Source organism: Sturnira hondurensis, unplaced genomic scaffold (assembly GCF_014824575.4).
Source record: "Sturnira hondurensis isolate 20B ecotype Veracruz unplaced genomic scaffold, ASM1482457v3 Scaffold0017436, whole genome shotgun sequence".
NCBI lineage: Eukaryota > Metazoa > Chordata > Mammalia > Chiroptera > Phyllostomidae > Sturnira > Sturnira hondurensis.
Window position 1 is genome coordinate 8,113,230 of NW_028090067.1, and position 21,716 is coordinate 8,134,945.

Genomic DNA, 21,716 nt, shown 5'->3' on the forward strand with positions numbered 1-21,716 from the left:
GAAAAGCAGAGGCATAGCTCAGTGAATGAGCCCGGGCCTGCGAACCAGACGATCGCGGTTCGATTCCCAGTCAGGGCACATGCCTGGGTTGCAGGCCGGTTCCTTGCAGGCTAACTACCAGCAGGGGATGCACAAAAGGCAACCATACATTGATGTTTCCCTCCCTCTCTCCTTCCCCTCTAAAAATATATAAATAAATAAATCTTAAAAAAAAAAAAAGCACTTTATTGTAAAAAAAAAAAAAAAAAAAAAAAACCAGAAAAGCAGACCAGACAAGACATTGAAACCAAGTGCTAAATCTTCTAGGAAAAGGAGTGGGATAGAGAAAGGTGCAGATAACATTCAGAGTTGAGAAGAATGTGGACACAGTTCTGAAAAGGAAGGCTGTTCAGTGCAGTAGAGACACAGAATCTGCGTTAGTCTCGTAAGGGCACCGTAACGAAACATTACAAACTGGGTAGCTTGAAACAACTGAAATTTGTTCTTTCGTAGTTCTGGAGGGAAGAAGTCCAACCTCAAGGTGTCAACAGGGTTGGACGGCTCGGAGGGGGACTCTCTTCCATGCCTCTCTCCCAGCTTCTTGTGACAGCCAGCAATCCCAGATGCACCACTCCAATCTCCACTCCCATCTTCCCCTGCATTCTCCCTGTGCATCCCTGCCTTCACGTGGCTGTCTTCTTTTAAGGACACTAATCCTATCATACTATGGGCCCACCCCACTCATTATAAACTCATTTTAACTAGTAAATCTACAGTTACTTTATTACCAAGAAAGGTCACATTCTGAGGTTGGAGCTTAGGACATCAGCATATCTTTTGGGAGGTGGGGGACACAATTCAACCCGTAACAGAGTGCATGTTGAGGGATAGGACTTGCCTTTTTTCTTTGCTTATTTTACTTTATGTTCTTTCGCTGTAATAAATCTTAGCCACAAGTACCACCATACTCTGAGTGAGTCCTCCTCATAAATTGTCAAACCTGGCGGTGGTCTTGGGGACCCATGACACAAGAAGACTCGCAGGAAGGACTCCAATGATAAATGGCTTCTTAGTGTTGGCACTTCGATTAACCTCTGCAGACATCCATTATTTTAATTTCCCTCTTCAGGAAATAAGCGCTTGCCCTGGCCCCATGGCTCAGTTGGTTGGAGCATGGTCCTATACACCGTGCTATGGGTTGAATTCCCGGTCAGGGCACATTCCTGGGTTGCAGGTGTGATCTGTGGTCAGGGCATGTGCAGGAGGCCACTAGTCAGTGTTCCTCACATCTCCCTCTCTCTCTTCCCCTCTCTCTAAAAATCAATAAAAAAACATCCACAGGTAAGGATATTTTAAAAAGTAATTAAGCACTTGATTATTTTTTAGGTATGGCTTTCTTAACAACTATAACTACTCTGAATTTTTAAGATTTTAGAAAGGCTTTATGGTATATGTACCATATAACACCCCAAGAGGTCTGAGAATGACCCCAGATTCAAATACATTGATGTAGCCACTTTCAGTGTATGACTGTGCTCACCTAGAGAGATAATGCAGACTATTAGTAACCTAATGTTATCCCTGGCTGCTGTGGCTCAGTGGACTGAGTGCCAGCCTGCAAAGCAGGTCATCTAATGTCAGCCCAGGTCAGAGCTTGCCACAAGAGGAGTTTATTCTAAACTTTGGAGGGGAAACTTAGAATGTTGAGACCATTGTGAACGTTGGCATTGCAGATAGGGATCACAGACCTATACTTCCGTTTCTCTTTTGCTTAGCAGGACACAGAGTTAGAGAAGCACATTGACTGGCCAGCAGTTGCACAGCTTATATCAGACTGAACTAGATTTGAGATCTAGGAATGAATGTTTAGGTCACGTGCCAGTGAGCTCTTAATTGTTACCCTTGTTTATCTTTCTAGTTACGTGTTTAAAAAATATATGTTCTGGCCCTGGCTGGTGTAGCTCAGTGGACTGAACGTGGGCTGCGAATGAAAGGGTCACCAGTTCAATTCCCAGTCAGGGCACATGCCTGGGTTGCGGGCCAGGCCCCCAGTATGGGGTGTGCAAGAGGCAACCACACATTGATGTGTCTCTCCCTCTCTTTCTCCCCTTTCCCCACTCTCTAAAAGTAAATAAGATCTTTTAAAAAATAAAATAAAAATATATGTTCTATGTCTGAATGTGATGAATGAAGAGATGGTATGAAAACAGGACAGCATGGAAAAGAAGAAAGCAATTTTCTTTCTTTGGAACGGGCATTTGGATGTCTACCTTCGCTCATGAAACTAATCCCAAATACATGACACGTTTTTTGCCTCTGTAAGTCTAAGTACACAGCAAGGCCCAGCAGAGAGAGACGCACTGATTCTGTCTCCTGTGGTGTCCCCGTGACGTCCTCGGCTACAGTGGTCCTCCAAGTGTGCGTGTCCATGTGTGTGCATCCCCCATTTGCCTGTGACTTCCAAGGCAGCGAGACTGTGTCTCAATCATATTTTCTTCTCTCTGTGTCATTGTATAGTGCTCAGTAACTCATTTGGATAGATGTTCTAAATATAACTGAGTAGAAAGTTACTTCCTCTGGGTGAGGGTAACCTTCCTATTTCCATGGGTGGGGAGGCCAGCACCTGTTGGAAAAGGTTCTTGAAGAATTTATACACATTCACCTTCGATGTGACAATATAGAGATGGTTTGTAGCAAAACAGAAGCAGTAGGATTTCTTCCTCCAATAAAATAGCTTCCTTCAGTGAAATGGTAAAAAAAAAAATTACCTACATTTTACATAGATATTTGCTGTGAGGGGGTTGGGTGGACAAGTAATCACTGCCAATCAAATACTGTTAAGTTTTATTTTTGCCTCTGCCTGCCTCTCAATTTTAAAAATACATACTCTGTCAATTAGAGAGCTGTTAGTAACCTAGTTCTCTGTGTCCTGACACCCTGGGAGGTTTGTCATTCTTATGAATCTCTTCTGCCTCAACTGGTGATAAACTTAATTTAGTTCTAAATGAAATCTCTAATTTTTTATTATGCATGATACTAGCTTAGTAATTCTCAGAAAACATTCCTACTCACATTGTTAAGTTTAGCTGGAAATTCTAACATTCAAAGACGCTTCTAAACAGCTGTCATTTTTTTTTTTTTGCAATGGCTTTGTCATTTAGTGACTCAGTTAATGGCATTGCTTGATTGTAAAATGTTCATGTCTTTCTATGTCTGTTGCAGCAACAGTCTTCCTGGAGTTTTGGAAAAGACGAAGAGCAGTCATTGCTTATGACTGGGATTTGATAGACTGGGAAGAAGAGGAGGTTTGTATTGTTTACTACAGAATTTTTTAAAAGCAAATCACCAAGAAATACACAATCCCCTTGCGTTATCACTCCCTGCTTTGTGACAGAAGTCAAGTTTACTCATAAAGCATTTTTAGTATCTGTTTTTACAGAAAACTCCAAGCAGTATAAAACGACTAGTAGATTTTTTTAAAAAAAGACATTTCGGTTGCTTAGTGCAATGAAATCCATAGCTAAGTAAATCATTTTACTTTTATGTAGAAGCATCCAAAAGATTGGCTGTGAGATTTGTTTCATTTTCTTAAATATCATCCATTTCTTTACCTTAGAAGGAGGGTAATAGTTTTACAACCCTGGGCACAGTTTNGAAAGGGTCACCAGTTCAATTCCCAGTCAGGGCACATGCCTGGGTTGCGGGCCAGGCCCCCAGTATGGGGTGTGCAAGAGGCAACCACACATTGATGTTTCTCTCCCTCTCTTTCTCCCCTTTCCCCACTCTCTAAAAGTAAATAAATAAGGTCTTTTTAAAAAATAAAAATATATGTTCTATGTCTGAATGTGATGAATGAAGAGATGGTATGAAAACAGGGCAGCATGGAAAAGAAGAAAGCAATTTTCTTTCTTTGGAACGGGCATTTGGATGTCTACCTTCGCTCATGAAACTAATCCCAAATACATGACACGTTTTTTGCCTCTGTAAGTCTAAGTACACAGCAAGGCCCAGCAGAGAGAGACGCACTGATTCTGTCTCCTGTGGTGTCCCCGTGACGTCCTCGGCTACAGTGGTCCTCCAAGTGTGCGTGTCCATGTGTGTGCATCCCCCATTTGCCTGTGACTTCCAAGGCAGCGAGACTGTGTCTCAATCATATTTTCTTCTCTCTGTGTCATTGTATAGTGCTCAGTAATTCATTCGGATAGATGTTCTAAATATAACTGAGTAGAAAGTTACTTCCTCTGGGTGAGGGTAACCTTCCTATTTCCATGGGTGGGGAGGCCAGCCCCTGTTGGAAAAGGTTCTTAAAGACTTTATACACATTTGCCTTCGACGTGACAATATAGAGATGGTTTGTAGCAAAACAGAAGCAGTAGGATTTCTTCCTCCAATAAAATAGCTTCCTTCAGTGAAATGGTAAAAAAAAAATTACCTACATTTTACATAGATATTTGCTGTGAGGGGGTTGGGTGGACAAGTAATCACTGCCAATCAAATACTGTTAAGTTTTATTTTTGCCTCTGCCCCTGCCTTCCTCTCGATTTTAAAAATACATACTCTGTCAATTAGAGAGCTGTTAGTAACCTAGTTCTCTGTGTCCTGACACCCTGGGGGGTTTGTCATTCTTATGAGTCTGTTCTGCCTCAACTGGCGATAAACTTAATTTAGTTCTAAATGAAATCTCTAATTTTTTATTATGCATGATGCTAGCTTAGTACTTCTCAGAAAACATTCCTACTCACATTGTTAAGTTTAGCTGGAAGTTCTAACATTCAAGGACGCTTCTAAACAGCTGTCATTTTTTTTTTTTTTGCAATGGCTTTGTCATTTAGTGACTCAGTGAATAGCATTGCTTGATTGTAAAATGTTCATGTCTTTCTATGTCTGTTGCAGCAACAGTCTTCCTGGAGTTTTGGAAAAGACGAAGAGCAGTCATTGCTTATGACTGGGATTTGATAGACTGGGAAGAAGAGGAGGTTTGTATTGTTTACTACAGAATTTTTAAAAAGCAAATCACCAAGAAATACACAATCCCCTTGCGTTATCACTCCCTGCTTTGTGACAGAAGTCAAGTTTACTCATAAAGCATTTTTAGTATCTGTTTTTACAGAAAACTCCAAGCAGTATAAAACGACTAGTAGATTTTTTTAAAAAAAGACATTTCGGTTGCTTAGTGCAATGAAATCCATAGCTAAGTAAATCATTTTACTTTTATGTAGAAGCATCCAAAAGATTGGCTGTGAGATTTGTTTCATTTTCTTAAATATCATCCATTTCTTTACCTTAGAAGGAGGGTAATAGTTTTACAACCCTGGGCACAGTTTTGCACATGGAAGCAAAACTCGTAAGAGAACTGCTCCCAGGAAATGTGTCCGGAGCTCTCCAGGACCCTGGGCAGTGCCTAGGTGTGCGCAAACCCAGAAGTATCACCTCCGGTGGGAAATGCTGGAGGAACTAGGGTTCACGCAGCCGCCTCAGTGGATGTGGCTAAATGCAGGGCCAGCTCTGCTCTCAGGGAGAAGTCACCCCCATCCTTCAGACTTCACTGTCTCACGCATTTCCCGGTGCCATCGCTCCCTCATTCTAGGGCAGGGCACTGTGCCCTCTCCTAACCTGGCTCTGGTCTTGGTACTCTCTTCTTGCCCTCGTCTTGTCAGAAGTCTCTCAAGTACTCATGCTCATCTTGGTCACCACGCAGGGACCCTACTTCCCTTGTCAGTCGATCCAGGCTTAAGCTCTTCTTTCCTTCCTCTCGTTCATTGTCTCTGACCTCCCAAGTCCCATTTCCTAAGAGCCTTGCTGCGCTAGTAAATCAGATAAACTAATCATATCTAATGTGGCGATGGGCATTAATGGGTGTTTTCCCTTCATGCAGATATATTTTTATACATTGAAAAGAATATTCTAGAAACAAATGAGAATTTGAGCCCCGTGTCAGTTTAGCGGGGGAGCTAATTTTGAGAGGTATTTTTGTCTGTCTGTTCTTCAAATCACACCTTTCCTCCTCATGCCCATGCACACAAATTGGGCAGTTGTAGATCTGGCAATAATGCTGGGATTTTCAGCAGTCCCTGTTCCTTTGATAAGGCCTCTGTCCTGCTTCGATGGGCACTCCCCAGAGGAGGGTTCCTGGGTTTGAAGCGACGGCCCAGGTGACCGGCACCTACAGGTAGCATCCAGGCCGTGTTTGGGACTTCCTCCTGGGGGAAGCTGCCCAGCTTTTTGTCACATGTGTTCGTGTCAGTGACTTTCAAATGGGATGGAAAATGCTCTTCCCTGAGAATTTGAGTCACCACTAAGCAATTAGGTATGGCATCTGAGACAAATTATTTCACCTTTGGACTTCTTTTCGTTTCTAAAGAGAAGAGGTGTTTCTAAATTGTCCTCTGTCAGCTATACAGTGTGGCATTATTTCAGTAACATTGACAAAAGCAGCCTAAAAGTGGCTGTTGGTACTTTGGGGAGGTCTAAGATGTGGGTACCATTAGGGTAAACACCGCTTGTAAGTGTTTGCAAGGGCACCCCTTGGAGCCCTCTGTCTCCCAGCCCCGTGAAAGAGCTTGGACTGTTCTTTCACTCAGCAGGAGCTGGCCCCAGTGGCCCTGCAAGGTTCCAGTTCTCAGTCTGAGAGTCATTGCAGAAGTGCCTCTTCTAGCCTGCACCTCTCTGCTTGTGGTGCAGAGATGCCCAGACGTGCTGCATGCCTCCTTCAGGGTAACCCAGGGTATTAGTGGGCTGGGGCTGCTATAACAAAGTACCACCGTCCTGGTGGCTTAAACAAGAGAGATGTGTTTTCTCACAGTTCCAGAGGCTGGAGGTCTGCGATCAAGGTATTGACAGAGTTGGTTTCTTCTGGCTGTGAGGGAAGGATCTGTTCCAGGCCCCTCCCCTTGGCTTGTAGATGCCCATCTACTCCTGGGGTCTTCTCACTGTCCCCTCTTTGTGTCTCTGTCTAAATTTCCTCTTCTTGTAAGAACACTAGTCATGTAGGTTTATGGGGCTCCCCTAATGACCTCTTTGTAACTGAATTACCTCTGCAAAGGTCCTGTCTCCAAATACAAGCACATTCTGATGTATTAGGCATCAGGACTTCAATATAAAAATGATGTGGGGGACACAATTCAGCCCATAAGACCTAGGAAGACTGGCCTGGCTCCGTGATTGGCCTCAGTCCCTTGATGATTAACTCAGCAACGCTTGATGACACAGCCCCATAAATTAAAAGTTTCCCAAAGAAGCAGAAGATTCCAGGTCTGTTCTATGTAAATGCTCAAGTGTAGCTGCCTAAAATAAAGGAAAGGAGGCAGAAGCCGCTTCTACCTGTGTCCTCCCCTGACGTTCCCCATTACCAGCCCCCGAGTGGAGTCCAGCGTTGGGTTTAGCCTGCAGCCAGAGCCGGGCTGTGCGCCTCCTGCTCCACAGGCTGTGGCCGTTCTTCACGGCCTTTCTTCTGTCAGCGGCTGCTTCCCTGTCTGCTAGGACCTTCATCCAGGTCTTGGGTGGTTCTGCCTAAATTAACTCAGTCTCCACTTCTCCAGCGTTTCCGTTCATTTTTTCTCTTCTTCCAAGACACTCAAATAGTGTCAAATACATGCACACTTAATTAGCCAGAACCACTTCAGCACACCCCCTGGCTGATTACCTTTTCGTAATCCAATAATTGCTTTTTTTACTCAGAAGATTTTCACACTGGATGGAGCCCCAATAATTAAAGTAAAATCTCAACTTGGTTTAGAGTTGGAGGCGCTGCGATTTTAGCTGAATTTGAAAGGTATTTACTTTGTCTTCAGTACCACTTAAGAACATTTAAAATTAGTGGTTAACGTGAATGATTCCTATAAGAGCTTATTGGAAAGAAATAAAGACAGTATGTTTTCAGCTGCCTAAATAAAAAACAAAACAGAAAAAAAAGATTGAAGAATACTAAGAATTATATTGTCATTGTAACTCACAAAATGAATTCTAAACATTTTGCTGTTTAGATTTGTCCTTATGTTCAAATCATTTCCTGGTAGTGAAAGTAAAATATTTTTAGTTGTTTCAAATTACTGGAGATGGGACAGGTGGTCCAATCTCTCATCCTCAGTTTCTTTCTTCAAGCACAGTTTAATAACAGACATTTACTAAGTTACACTGCCTTGATGATAATGAATCTAGATCATCTTTCTTTCGATTTTTCTTCAAGTGGCCAATTTCCAAACATTTATACCCGGGCCTCAAGCCCACCTCATTGGTTGACTGGGGAATATGGCACCATTGACTCAATTTTCCTGGGAGGTGAATGATTTCTCTTATTGTATGTGTTCCTGTTCAGAGCATAAAAAAATGGGCCTGCTTGTTTTTTAGGAAGAAATCCGGCCCCAGTTCGAAGCCAAGTATTCCAAGAAAGAGCGGATGAACCCCATTTCGGGAAAGCCAGAACCATATCAAGCATTTGCGGATAAATGCAGCCGACTGATTGTGTCTGCATCAGGAATATTTTTTATGGTTGGAAAAATTTTTACAAAACTCTCTGAATTGCTTTACAAAGTACAAACTTGGAGCGTGGTAGCAACAATAATCATGTCAGGCATTTGCACAATTTTACAAAAGATGTTTTTTCATGCTGTGTTATGTGATTCTCACAACAACTCGGTGAGCTAACGCAGGGACATTGTCCCTCTATTAGAGATGGAGCAACTGAGACTCCAGAAGGTTACAGGCTTGTCCAGGTGGCCACTAACTAGCCCGTGAATGGGCAAGAGCTCAGATGCTCGACTTCAATCCGGTGTTCTTTCCATTTATCTATGCCATGCGGAAAGCAACTAAAAACATGAGACAGGCTGGCCGCAGTGTTTCCCAAACATTTTTCTTTTACCATGTCCATGTAAGAAAGACATTCTCTGTCATGGCCCAGCGTATGCTTAGCAAATAGATATATAAACCTAAATAGAGTAACTGAAAAATGCTTACCTTTATAGTATGTAATAAGGTGCATTTTAATGCCTTATTATAGTCTTTATTTTTTAAAAGATTTTTATTTAGTTATTTATTTTTAGAGAGGGGAAGGGAGGGAGAAAGAGAGGGAGAGAAACAACAATGTGTGGTTGCCTCTCACATGGCCCCCACTGGGGACCTGGCCTGCAACCCAGGCATGTGCCTTCGCTGGGAATCAAACCTGTGACCCTTTGGTTCACAGGCTTGCACTCAATCCACTATACCATCCAGGCTATAGTCTTTTTTAATGTTTAATATAGTCTGATGTTTTTCTGTCTCATAATCTTTTTTTATAACCACCTGAAGTTGATTTCCAGACTCACTAGTGGCTATATCAGTTTGAAAAATACTAATTTGAAGCTGGTTTGTTAGCTTTTCCTAAAAAGAAGTCATTTGGTGGTGAACTTGGACCCCTAATTACTGAACAAAACATATGCAAATTTATCAGAAATGTTCCTTTAGAGCCACAAGGAATAGTTAGGATTCTCCTTTCGTCTTTTCAAATGGCAAGTGTGTACATATGTGTGCCTCCTAGGTCAGTAGAGTGGGGAGAACAAGTCTACAGCAGACCCAGACAACCCACCCGCTTTAGCCAGAAAGGAACTGGGGAGGTGGAAGGGTGGGCTGCGAGCCCAAGAGTACCTCTGCTCAGTTCGTTCGGAGCCGTGCCCTCCTACAGACTGTCTGTAAGCAGTTGTATCATGCTGTGCCTTCTCTAAGTACATGCAGTTACTGTCCTGGCTTTTGTTTCTCACAAGAAGGCTTACAGACATAGACGAGCAACCTGGAACTTGGGAGGCGGAAGCCAAGGAGAGGGCAGGCTACTTGTCCAAGGTCGCACTGTTAGGTGGGAGCTGAGCCAGAATTCCGGCCTGACTTCCAAGTCCAGCAAGCTGTCCATTCTATCATATTGCCACCCTGTCTAAAATCCACTGTGGGTTCACCCAGCTCCCCATCAGAGGGTTAAGGATTCACCCAGCTCCCCATCCTGCTCCAGGATTAAGACATGGGCAGTTTTCCATTTCTTTGTTGATTGTTATTACTATAGAATAATAACTTGGCCAGTTCCAGTGAGGGTTCAGGCTCAAGTTTTAGAGCGTCACTCATAGTGAGCCAGAAATAGAGTTTGCGTCCAACGGAATGCTTTACATTCTGTGAAGAAAGAAATCTCTAAGTCAGCCACGGCCTTCTGAAGGCCCAGCTCTAAGATCTTACGTTTGATAACTAAGTAGGCTAAGCGCTCTCCTCTGACAGATTAAGTGAGTCGCCTAATGAAAGTCACAAAACTTTCTGGAGTCTTAGACTCTCATTATTTTCTAGAGCTAGAACACAGGCTGTAGTCTTCTCCAATACTATGAAATCTGCAGAGAAAGATGCTTCCGTTCAGTCTGTGTTTATAGCTGATGAATAAGAGACTGTACACCTATCACATAGTTGGCTTCTTTGGCAACCTGTAGCAGGACACCCGTGGTGATGCTTAGGAGCTGCAGAAACCATATGACACATGGACACTGTCCCTGCCCTGATGGAGAGACTGACAATGACCAAACCGACAAATTATCGGGCATTTTAAGGAGGACGCGGAAAGAAGGGTAGAGGTGCCATAGAGCAAACAAAAAAATCCAGGGAGTCATGAAAAGCTTGAATTATGAAGTAGTTTTGTGCTGAGTGTGAAGGTTGGGGAATTGTTAACTGGGCTTCCAGAGTGTGTTTGGCAGGGGGATGGGCACATCAGCATTTTAGGCAAAAGAAATGGTCTTGAGGATTGAGAGTGCTCAGCCCATTGGAAACAGTGAGAGAAGGTCTGGAGTCCCCCGAACTGAGGGAAAAATGGTCCTCAGTGGGGCTGGAAAGAGCCTTGCAGGTCATCATAAGGGCTTTGCTTTTATCCTAAGTAAAAGGAAAGCAGTAAATAGTTCTAAACAGAAGAGTGACATTGTAAGATTTCCATGATAAGTATTTGTTCATCTGCTCAATCTAATATTCTGCTTAATGAAATGTTACCCCACAGCTTACAGAACTTATTAACTTGCAACACTATGGTTTTTCTCTTTGAATAAGAAAATACAAACATGCATTTCCCACCCCCCCCTTTGTTTTTGCTCAATCCCTTCACTCCCCGCACCCTGCCCCTAACACCCCCACCTACAGCTGTCAGCCTGCTCTCTATCTGTGAGTCTGTCTCTATTTTGCTTGTTATTCATTTTGTTCATTAGCTTCCACCCATGAGTCAGTCACCTGGTAGTTGTCTTTCTCTGACTTATTTCACTTGCATACAGACGAGAGAAAGTATCAACCACAATGGAAACTGTGCATTGTACTGTGCCTTCTTCAGTCAGGACCAGGGTTGCTTTATTTTCTTTGGTCATCAGAGGGTTTTCCAGGTGGTGGAACATTCCTGCAACACACCCGCACGGTGCTCACCAGGTCTCCTCCATCTTCCCGCCAGATCTGCGTGGTGATCGCTGCCGTGTTTGGGATCGTCATTTACCGGGTCGTGACCGTCAGCACTTTTGCTGCCTTCAAGTGGGCGTTAATTAGGAATAACTCTCAGGTGGCAACCACAGGGACCGCCGTGTGCATCAACTTCTGCATCATCATGCTGCTGAATGTGGTGAGTGAGCTGCCAGGTAACTAGCCCAGCGGACCAAACTGTGGGCTGCAGGTGGTAGCTGCCTCTGTTGCTGAAGGGACCTGGCCTCAGAGTCATGCAGCAAAGTGCCTGGCATGAGACTAACTGCAGTCTGGGCATCTTGAAGACTTGAGTCAAATCTAGTGTTAGATTTAGGGGCAAGGCACTTGCCCTCTCCGAACTTTAGTTTTCTTATTTATCCAACAAGACAACACTGAATACTTCTTGGGGAAATTTAGTAAAATCAATTTATTTTATTTTATTTTTTTAAATATTTTATTTATTTATCTTTAGAGGGGAAGGGAAGGAGAGAAGGAGAGAAACATCAATGTATGGTTGCCCTTTGTGCATCCCCTGCTGGGAGTTGGCCTGCAGGGAACTGGCCTGCAACCCAGGCATGTGCCCTGGCTGGGAATCGAACTGCGATTGTGTGGTTCCCAGGCCCACGCTCAATCCACTGAGCTACACCAGCCAGGGCTTAAAATCAATTTATTTTAAAAGCCCAGCTCAGAATCTCTAACATAGCTCAACACTATGGGTTCCCATTTTCTTTGGATTCTAAATGACGCGAAGGTTGTCAGTATCCACGGCATTCCTTGAGAGGACCCTGCAAGGAACATTTCAAGGTGGTACGTGTGGCTTGTGTAGATTTCAGGCTTTTTTCAAATGTATCTTTCAGTCCGGATGTCTCCCTTGAACCCCACACTCATATGTCGACTGCCTTCTCAACCATCCTCACCTAACACGTTCAAAGCCAGACTCCCCCTGTTCCCTCCAGAATCTGCTCCTCCTGCAGCCTCCCCCATTGTAGTTGCTCGGGCCAAAAACCGTGCTGCTATCTTTGCCTCTGTCATTTCCTCCACTGGCAAAATGTTTCCAGAATTTGATCCCCTTTTACACATTCCCAACTCCTACATGGGTTACAGCTCTGCCCTCCTCACGGGCCTCCTGGCTCCCATGTTTGTTGCCCTCCCTCTGCTCACATCACGGGAGACAGAGCGAACTTCTCATCTGGATGTCAGCTCATGTCACTCCTCTGTTCACAATGCCTGGTGGCTTTTTTCTCAGAATAAAAGTTTACATCTTTGTGTGGCCTTCGGGGCTCTCCGCCAACTGGCCCCCGTGACTTCTCTCACCCAGGCTCCTCCGTGCTCACCAGCTTCTCCTGCTCTTCGCTGGCCTTCCCTTGGTTCCTTGGAGGTGCCAGCAAGGTTCTCAACCTAGGACTTTTTACTTGCTCTTCTTTCTGCCTGGAATATTCTTCCCTACCAGGTCTGCATAGCAACTGAACCCTTGGCTCCCTCGGGTCTTTGTTCAAAGGTGACTTTCTAATGGCTTCCCTGGTCACTCAATTTAGAATTGCAACTCACTCCCACCATCTGACAACTTTCTATCTCCTTGCCTGCTTTATTTTTCTCTATAACATTTATCAGCATCCCATAGGCTGTTTTTTAGACATACGGTATCTATCTTCTCTATTGGAATGTAGGCTCAGGAGGGCAGACATTTCTTCTGTTTTTATTACTATTGTTTTTTACCAAGGTCTGGAACAGGGCCTGGCACATAGTAGGCACTCAGTAAGTTGTTATTATTTGCAGAACAAAAGGTAATGGCTGATGTTCTTAGACTTGAAATCAACCTGTGCCTAAAAATGCTGATATGAGAGGTTCATAGTAGGTAATACATAAGATAGTGTATGCGGAGGGCCAAGCACAGTGTTAAGCCTGGAGATGTTCAGGTAATTATCGCTCCCCTCTCCCTCATTCATATTGCATCTTAAATCTGGGCCATGACAAATGTTCTCATTATTAGAAAAGGGCTTTCTAAAGGCCAAGTAATTTAATACTGTTATCAGCACAGTTTTATCTATTCAGGCTGTCATTCTAGCTCTTTAAACAATCTTAAATTCTATAACCAATGAAGTCTGAGTGATTCCTAAGAGGGTTCAACCTACAATAATGAAGAAGTTTATTTATGATTCTTTGGTGAACTAGTAATCACTGAGCTAATGAAATATAGGTAATTTGTTATTATTAAAATACACAGGAATTTGTTATTTGAGAAAAAAACTTCAAAATCCCGAAGTTACACGAATGAGAAATGAACAGATGCTGGTCATTTTGACATGACGCCTGGGTGATTCATTGCTAGTCAGGTGGAGATTGAAAGTGGATGCCCGGCAGCCCCCCCGCATGGCTCCGCGGGTCTCAAAGGTGATGGTGGGATGCCCTTTGGGAAGGCAAATGATTCACAGGGACGTAAACCAAAGAGCCAGGGCAGTGAAAGATTCTGCAGCCAGGTAGGATGCACTCAATGAAACCTTACTGGATTTTGATCATCTCTTTTCTGTAATGTCTGATTGAAACATAATTTATACCCTTAAGAAATAAATTTCTGTCTACATGCAGTGAGTCTATAAATGCACGTTTGCTCGTTAATTTTGAGCAGGCGCCAGGGCCGTCAGAGTGACACCTCACTTACCTGGAAATCACCCACCCAGCAGGCTGCCCTTCATGAGACACAGTCCAGAGAATGGGGGCTTATGGAGTTGAAAGTGTGTTTCATTGTTACAAAGCACCTACTGTGTGCTGGGTGCTAGACTAGTAGGCATTTTATGTTTTCTCTAACCAAGGGTGTCAGAGTCATCAAAATGGATGATGCAGGGCCCACACACTAAAGCCAACGTTTATTATTCCTGTGATTGCCCTTTGAGTGTATTTTCCTGTATTTTAGATACAGTGTGGATATTTGTGTCCTGATTTCTCAGTCAACATCCAACTAGAATAACAGAAGGTTACCAAGGCAAGAACATTGACAAGGACAGGATATGAGAAGCCACAGTGAGAGAAAGGAGGGAAAAGGAAAAGTGTACGTAGGAGCCCTGGAAGCAGTGCCATCAGGGTCCTCTTGGGCGGGAACGGTCCCCTCACCGCACCCCCGCCCTGCCCATCTCCACTGACATCCCCATCCCAACTCCACGTTTACAGTCCTGCCTTAGGCCCTGAGACTTCGCAGGTTCCCTTTTGAAGGCAATCGAGTGTGTAATACAGTTTGAGACATTTTCATCAGAGTGTTCTTAAAAACCTAAGTCCTTAGAAGAAGCAAATACCACATAAAGGACAGATGACAGACTAGTGACTATAATGTAGCTTTGACCGGTTCAGAACTAAACTACTGACTTCTGAAATTACTCAATTTTCATGGCCCAATAATATGGATTTTTATAACCATATAAATTGCTTTCAACTACTTAAAATTTTAGCCATTCTGGTTTGGGGGAAAAAAATCATTAATCATTAATACTTTTTCATGAATTGAATATAAAAATCTTAAGAGCTAAATGGCTTTTTTAAACTTAATTAAAACCTATAATTTTAAAATAATATAAGTGTTATAGATCACATACCTGTTTCTGACATTTTGCTAGAGTTGTCCAATCATAACTGAAGGAGTGTACCTGTAAAGAATGCCTATTTTTATTTTTTAAATTTTTAAAAAGGCTTTATTATTTATTTTTAGACAGTGGGGAAGGGAGGGAGAAAGTAAGAGTAACATCACTGTGTGGTTGCTTCTCGTGCATTCCCTACTGGGGACCTGGCCTGAAACCCAGGCATGTGCCCTGACTGGGAATCTAACCAGTGAACCCTTTGGTTTGCAGGCCAGCACTCAATCCACTGAAGCACGCCAGCCAGGACCAAGAATGCCTATTTTTTAGATTTTATGATACGTGTTTACTCTTATTTAGTGTGTACTTTAAAAATAAAATTCATATTATTTTACAGAAACATTCTGGATCCTAACAAAATATTTTGTCCCTTAATGACAGGTTAAGGGGCACTCACTAGTTTTCAGTTTATTTTCTTTAAAAATGCAAACTTCAAAGATGGAGTGAATAGGATGGATTTTCTTGCTGTTTCAACTCCATTCAGCTTCACTAGTCATTCAAGAACATCTCAATATGGTGGTTGCAAGCAAACGATGCCAACAGAGGCTGTCCCAGGAGGAGCCTAAAATTTATCACCATTCTTCTCATTCAGCCCTACCCATGTGAACCAGATATTTCATTACACTGTAAGCAGTGAAAACCACAATGCCTTGCTCCAAAAAGAAGTACACCAGCAAATATGGCTTGCGTCAGAACAAGCCCCCATATATTGATCAAGTGGATAAGATCAAATTAGAAGTACTCACAGCTTCTTTGGAAATATGCTTCTGTCGGATCTTCTTTGGGAGATCAGAAAGCTTTCCATCAGTTCCAGATTTTAACACTCCAAAAGTGTTGCAATGAGTTTTGACACGTAGCTTTTCCACTGCTCTTACCGGAGCGAATCATCCCTGGTTTACACCTCAACTGCCTAAGAGAAGTCAGACCTGTTCCAGAAACCAGTCCACTGAAGACGCGTCATCAACCATCAGTCTCTCTGTGTGCCTTTACCTCCGCATCCCACTCACAGGCTCGCTGTCCATCTCCTTGTAGCTTCCACATATCTATCAAGTGTCCATAGGTCCCCACTTTGTTCCCATTCACTTACTTTTCAAAAGCTTAATATTGATCGTATTTCAGTTCTTGTGCTATTGTGTTTTTAAATTTTATCAGTGTCCAAATCAAAATAATGGCCTGTCACCAGCCCCCAAGACCTTTGGGACAAGTGTGTAAAGTGAGACACTTTGACAAATGTATGCCAGCATGAAAGATAAGCTGGGTAATCAATAACTGTATTTTAGAGAAAGTTTGTCTCACCAGTCAACCCTAATATTCCTTGATAATTAAATTATTAAATAACTTTAAAGATAGAGTATAGTTAGAATAGTAAAATATATTTGGTTAAAACATCTGCCTTATTATTTACCAGTATTTTATTTTTCAGATAAAATTGAAATATATGACAGATCTATATACCACAGGATTTCTTATTGAAAATTACACCAATCTCTCTGAACATTGGACTCCAAAGTCTGAGACTGCTAATAGTAAAATTTGATATGATGGTCATATTAATTATATATCACCATAGCAAACCATAGTCATTGCTGAAAGTTTAGAGTCATGCAGTCTGCACATTTGACCTATTTCTGTAGTTATCAGAAATCTTGAAAAAAGAATTCAAAAGTTAGGAAGTGCCCTGAGGTCAAGGAGCCCGATGCCCACCCACATACGAGGGAGACAACCTGGAGCAGAGGGGAGAGAGTGCGCCCAAGCCCTGCAGCCTGCTGGCTGCTAAAGTTACAACTACAGCCCGGGAGTTTTAACCCGCGAGCTTTCTCTACTGTCGTCTACACGCGGTCTTAATTTTCATATTGTTCAAATCCATTTGACTAGTTTTTTTCTTCATTTTTATTTATCATCTTTCATTTTAGAGAAAGCACTTGTTCTTTTTCTCAATTTATATCCTCTCTGAGGAATCGCCTGCAGCTGCGTTCGGCACGACCCGTCCCTCCTGCACTTGCACGCACATAGGCACACGCCCCCCTTCCGCCCTCCCCTCTGAGGACCCTCCCTTTACCTGACAGCTAGGTGGATGGAGGTGTACTCGGTACACTAACAGAAAAGCAGAGGGCCATAGACGTGGGAGTTCCCAGTGATGTGTGATCACTTCGGGATTCATGAATGCCATAATCTAGACAATCCAGCAGCCCATAAACAGTAAGGCTACAGAATCTTTCCATCAAAATCAGTCTTTGAGACTGTCCGCTGAGCATGCCAAGGCCGCAGTGTCATGACTTGCCCAGCCTGGCTTAGCAGGTGGGTAAGTAGTGGCAGCCAACCTTGTCAGCACAGAATTACTCCCTCCAGAAGGTGTGGGGGAGGGGGGGGGGCGTGTAAAAGCAGTGAAACGGGACCTTGCAGCCTTCCGTCTTGCCCCGAAAGAACACTGTGGTTCACGTTATTTTTATTGTTTGCTCAATGGATGGATATGAAATTCCTTTCACTTGTGACTTGATGACCTATCTCCTTTATAATTACAGATGTTAGAACATCTACAGCTCATTTGTTAAATGTATGAAATTTGTTTTACAGCTCTATGAAAGAGTTGCACTTTTTCTGACCAATTTAGGTAAGTGAAACCCTTTTTATTTCATGGTAGTGTTGTGGTCTGAAAGGTACCTTTTCAAAGATTCATTTTTGAAACACTGCTGGAAAGAAATATTCCCTTTGTTTTAAATTGCATACAGCAGTTCCTTTGCCCTCAACAGGACATATTAAATATGCCTGATCATTAGGGGAATCTTTTTTAGCTAAAGATTTAAAACCTGTCACAAACTCTATCTATCATGAGCTAAGGTAAAGTAGGTTTTCTTCTCATGCACAAAAAAATAAAGTATCGCAAAAGTGCATGTGTATAAAGTGCCCAGAATCATTTAGAAAAGTGTTCATTAGCTACTGCCCACATTTTTTATTTATGTAAAAATGTATCCAGTTTTCATGGTATATTAAATCACAGCAGAGTTCTTTGCTTCGATCACAGCAGGCCTTCTACCAGGAATGTAGGCAGGCTACCCATCACTTTCCTTTGTGAAAATAGCACACACCTGGACAAGTCATCCCTAAGAACATTTCTCTTCCCCCACAGAGCACTAGAACAATCTGGTAGCCAGCTGTGCACTGAACATTTTCCACATTTTCAAGGCATAGAAAGCATCCTAATTTTATTAGTCATTTTTATTCTGTGCAGTTTGAGGAAATTGCATGCTCCCACACATAACCTGTTTCAGTGCATTCCCACATGTAGCTTGCCCAGAGGGGAAATAATCGTGTGTTTTTGTTTATAATAGGCATTATAATGCCATCTATTGAGCCCTTCTATGTACTAGATCAGAGCTGAACACTTGGCCTATCTCCTTCAATGCCACTGAAATCTCCCATCACCACCACCCCTCACCAAAAAGAAAGAGGTTTATGTCCACAGAAGAGGTAACTGTGCCTTGGTAGGCTGTGCCCAGTGGCACCTTCATCCAGGCTGGCAAAGATGCCACTGGAGATCTAGCCCCAGTTCACCCGTGGTGGGGTCACCTGGGGACCCACCCAGTTAGCTGAAAAGTCCAGAAGATCTTCCTATGTAACCATTAGTTCAGTAGCAGAGTGAACTAAAGCTAAAGCCTTTGAAGAATCCTTTTTCTTTTCTTCCCTCCAGAGAAGTGTGGCCTTGTTCTGAAACTCACATTTAAACCAGATTCTTTCTCCCCTTTCTTCTCTGATAGGCTCCTAGGAAGGATTTTGAGTTGTAATTTTGGGGAAAGGAATGAATGGGTTGAAATGGTAAATGAGCAATTAGAAGCTCAGGGAATGTGGAGACAGAGACAGCGCTGTTGCATTAAAAACGTTTTCTTTGGCATTGCTGGGGGTAGCGATGCAGCTCCTGGGGATGGATGAGTGCAATCGGACACGAGATGTCATGTTGGAGGCTTGGTCCATATTTTCAGTCCTACCAGAGTATTCAAAGAGCATTTGGTTTGTGAAAGTCAGAGTGTAAGGAAATAAGGATTGGCAACCGAGGAAATTATGGGACACAGATGACAGTATATAGTCAAAGATCTAAAGGTGAGGTCATCTTGGTGTTTGTCCGTGAGAATGAAACACAATGGCAGAGGACGTCAGGTAAGGAAGTCAAATACCTCAGCATTCTCAGATAGGGGTCTGCCCCCCTCGCACCTGGCAGCATCTGGTCTTTCATCAGCAATAGAAGTCGAGCCCAAGGAATTATTAGGAGCTGGGAGGAGACCTGACCCCACACAGGCCTTACTCACAGGCCAAAACGAAGGGCAAAGGGAAAGTCTCCTGCAGGAAGCCAAGACTGGCCACGAGGCCCCTGCAGCCGGGCTGCCGCTGCTCCGGGATCGCTATGCATCCTGTAACAGTGGAATGAACTGTGTAATCTACCCCCTCAGACAAGTCAGTAGCTGCTTCCCACCAAACCCTCATTGGAGCTGGTCTGCAAGCTTGAAGATCCCATGGGTGGCCCACTTTGCCTCGGGCCAGTACTGGGTCCCCCGCAGCCTCCTTAGCCTGCCTGTGCTCCCACCCTGTGTTTATGGGGAGAGGACAGAAGGGGGCGAGTGGGCATCGGAGGCAGCCTTTCAGACTCTGCTTCCTTTTCATCCACAGAACAGCCTCGCACAGAGTCGGAGTGGGAGAACAGCTTCACCCTGAAAATGTTTCTTTTTCAGTTTGTCAATCTGAACAGCTCCACGTTTTACATTGCCTTCTTCCTCGGAAGGTAAGAACCTGGTCTCTCCACACCCCTGTGCAGGGGACAGAACACTCGGAAGTCACTGACCAGGGGTGACAGAGGAGTCTCTCCTTTAGTGTGATTTATTCAAAGTGTAAACATAGACCGGCTTCCACCTTTCCTTTTTCACTCGCATCTCAGGGAATGGTTTTCGCTCACAAGTAAGCACCCAAGCACCTTTTCTTGCTAAGGGTATGTGGAGGAAAATTATTTCCACATAGGAAGGATGGACTTAAAATTTGTGGACTGCCTCTGCCCCTGAATTGGGGCCCTGGGTCTCACACCTGTAGGAGCAGGTGGCCTGAGGGGCAGGGCGACATGCAGCACGTCCTAGACCTCTGACTTCACAGAAGAGGGATGGCTATCCAATGGAAAGGGGCTGACATAGACTAGGTAATTAACTAGGTAACTTCAGAATCCAGCAGTTATAAGGACTGGGGAAGGATCTGCGTTCATTCATGTCCCGTGAGTTCATCATACCAGGGCACATTTCTGAGCAGACGAGAACCAGGATGGGCCAGGGATTGGGGTTTTGGTGAGATGAATTCAGCAGTCCTGCCTCAGTATTAGGAACTTTGGAATGGAATTCTAGTCAAATCATTTGATTTTAAAAAACAGCATTACTGTTATTCAAGATCAGAATGTTTCAATCCTACCTGCTGCTTACACAGGCCAGAGCACTTGACATTTGGTAGAAAATGTTCCAAGTCACAGCAAGGAATGAGAACTGGCCTCTTTGTGTTCAGCAGCCAGACAGAAAGGCCAGAAAGGGCACACCCCCTGGAGAATTCCAGAAGCTGCCATCATGACAGCTCTGGAAAGTTTCCTAATTCCCTCAGACCTGACATTTACTGTACCAGTAATTTTTGTTGGAAGAAGTGCTGAGTATAACTGTCACTGAAGACTTAGACCTACAAGATGCTAATGGTCTGTTTTTCTGTGTGTGTGTTGAAGATTTGCAGGACACCCAGGTGCCTACTTGAGGCTGATAAACAGGTGGAGACTAGAAGAGGTCTGTATTCTCCCATCATTCCTTGTTTCCTAAAGCCCCGCCTTAAACAGCCTTTGGGCAACTTTGTGCAGATTGGAAACCAGACATCCTTTCTTCCTCTCCATTGATTCCTGAATTTCTATGTTTGCTTACCTCACAGTGCCACCCTAGTGGATGCCTTATAGATCTCTGTATGCAAATGGGTATTATAATGGTGCTAAAGCAGACCTGGAATAATTTCATGGAACTTGGCTACCCGTAAGTACCTTTGCGTCTGTAGTTGAGTGGCAGCGTTGCTCTTTTTTGGCTTTTCTGAGTGGGGCAAGTAAGATAAGCCATGCAGGCTCAGCAGCTAAACCAGTGTGTGTACCTGGAGCAAAGTGCTTATGCTCAAGTGTTCAAAGGAGCTCGTGAAAATAATAAATGTTGGCTCTTTTGGAAGACTTAGTATGAGTCATATGAGCAAAAGTGAATTTTTTAAAGAAGATTGGGCCCCCAAATATTGGATACTTGCATGCGAGCTGCTTTCAGTGATGTGTCTGACCCTTTTAGCTCCAGAACTATGAGTCGCTATAACATATTAAGAAGATCTCTACTCCCCAGTCCCTGAGAGAAATCAGGAGTGGCAATTTTTTAACTACCTTAAATTTAGACTGTGCAGAAAAGAAACTTATGGAACAGAGAAAAGTTTAGGGATTCGGAAAAGAAACCAGAGTATTTGTAAGTCAGCATATCTTAACCAGGAAAACATGTTATTAACTGTGTTCATGAAAATGGGCAAAAGCTTGCATCACCTTTGCAAGGGTAACCTTGGATTCTGCTGTGATTGTTCAGTTCTGGTCCTTTAAGTGTTAAAGGGACATGAGTGATACTTCTAATTCTGCTTTCATTCCACACCTCCTGATTTCCA

The 21,716-nt window shown here is 43.4% G+C and overlaps 1 protein-coding gene across 5 annotated transcripts in view; it reads left to right on the top strand.

Moving 5' to 3' along the window:
- The window catches only part of ANO4 (anoctamin 4), a 347,220-nt gene that overhangs the window by 296,404 nt on the left and 29,100 nt on the right, over positions 1-21,716 (top strand). For all 5 annotated transcript variants that reach the window (XM_037068229.1, XM_037068233.1, XM_037068231.1 and 2 more), the window contains 7 exons: positions 3,202-3,284; positions 8,326-8,466; positions 11,405-11,569; positions 17,607-17,643; positions 19,692-19,803; positions 20,770-20,827; positions 20,967-21,064. In XM_037068229.1, coding sequence (XP_036924124.1) covers positions 3,202-3,284; positions 8,326-8,466; positions 11,405-11,569; positions 17,607-17,643; positions 19,692-19,803; positions 20,770-20,827; positions 20,967-21,064 — 694 coding nt within the window. The remainder of the gene's footprint in view (positions 1-3,201; positions 3,285-8,325; positions 8,467-11,404; positions 11,570-17,606; positions 17,644-19,691; positions 19,804-20,769; positions 20,828-20,966; positions 21,065-21,716) is intronic.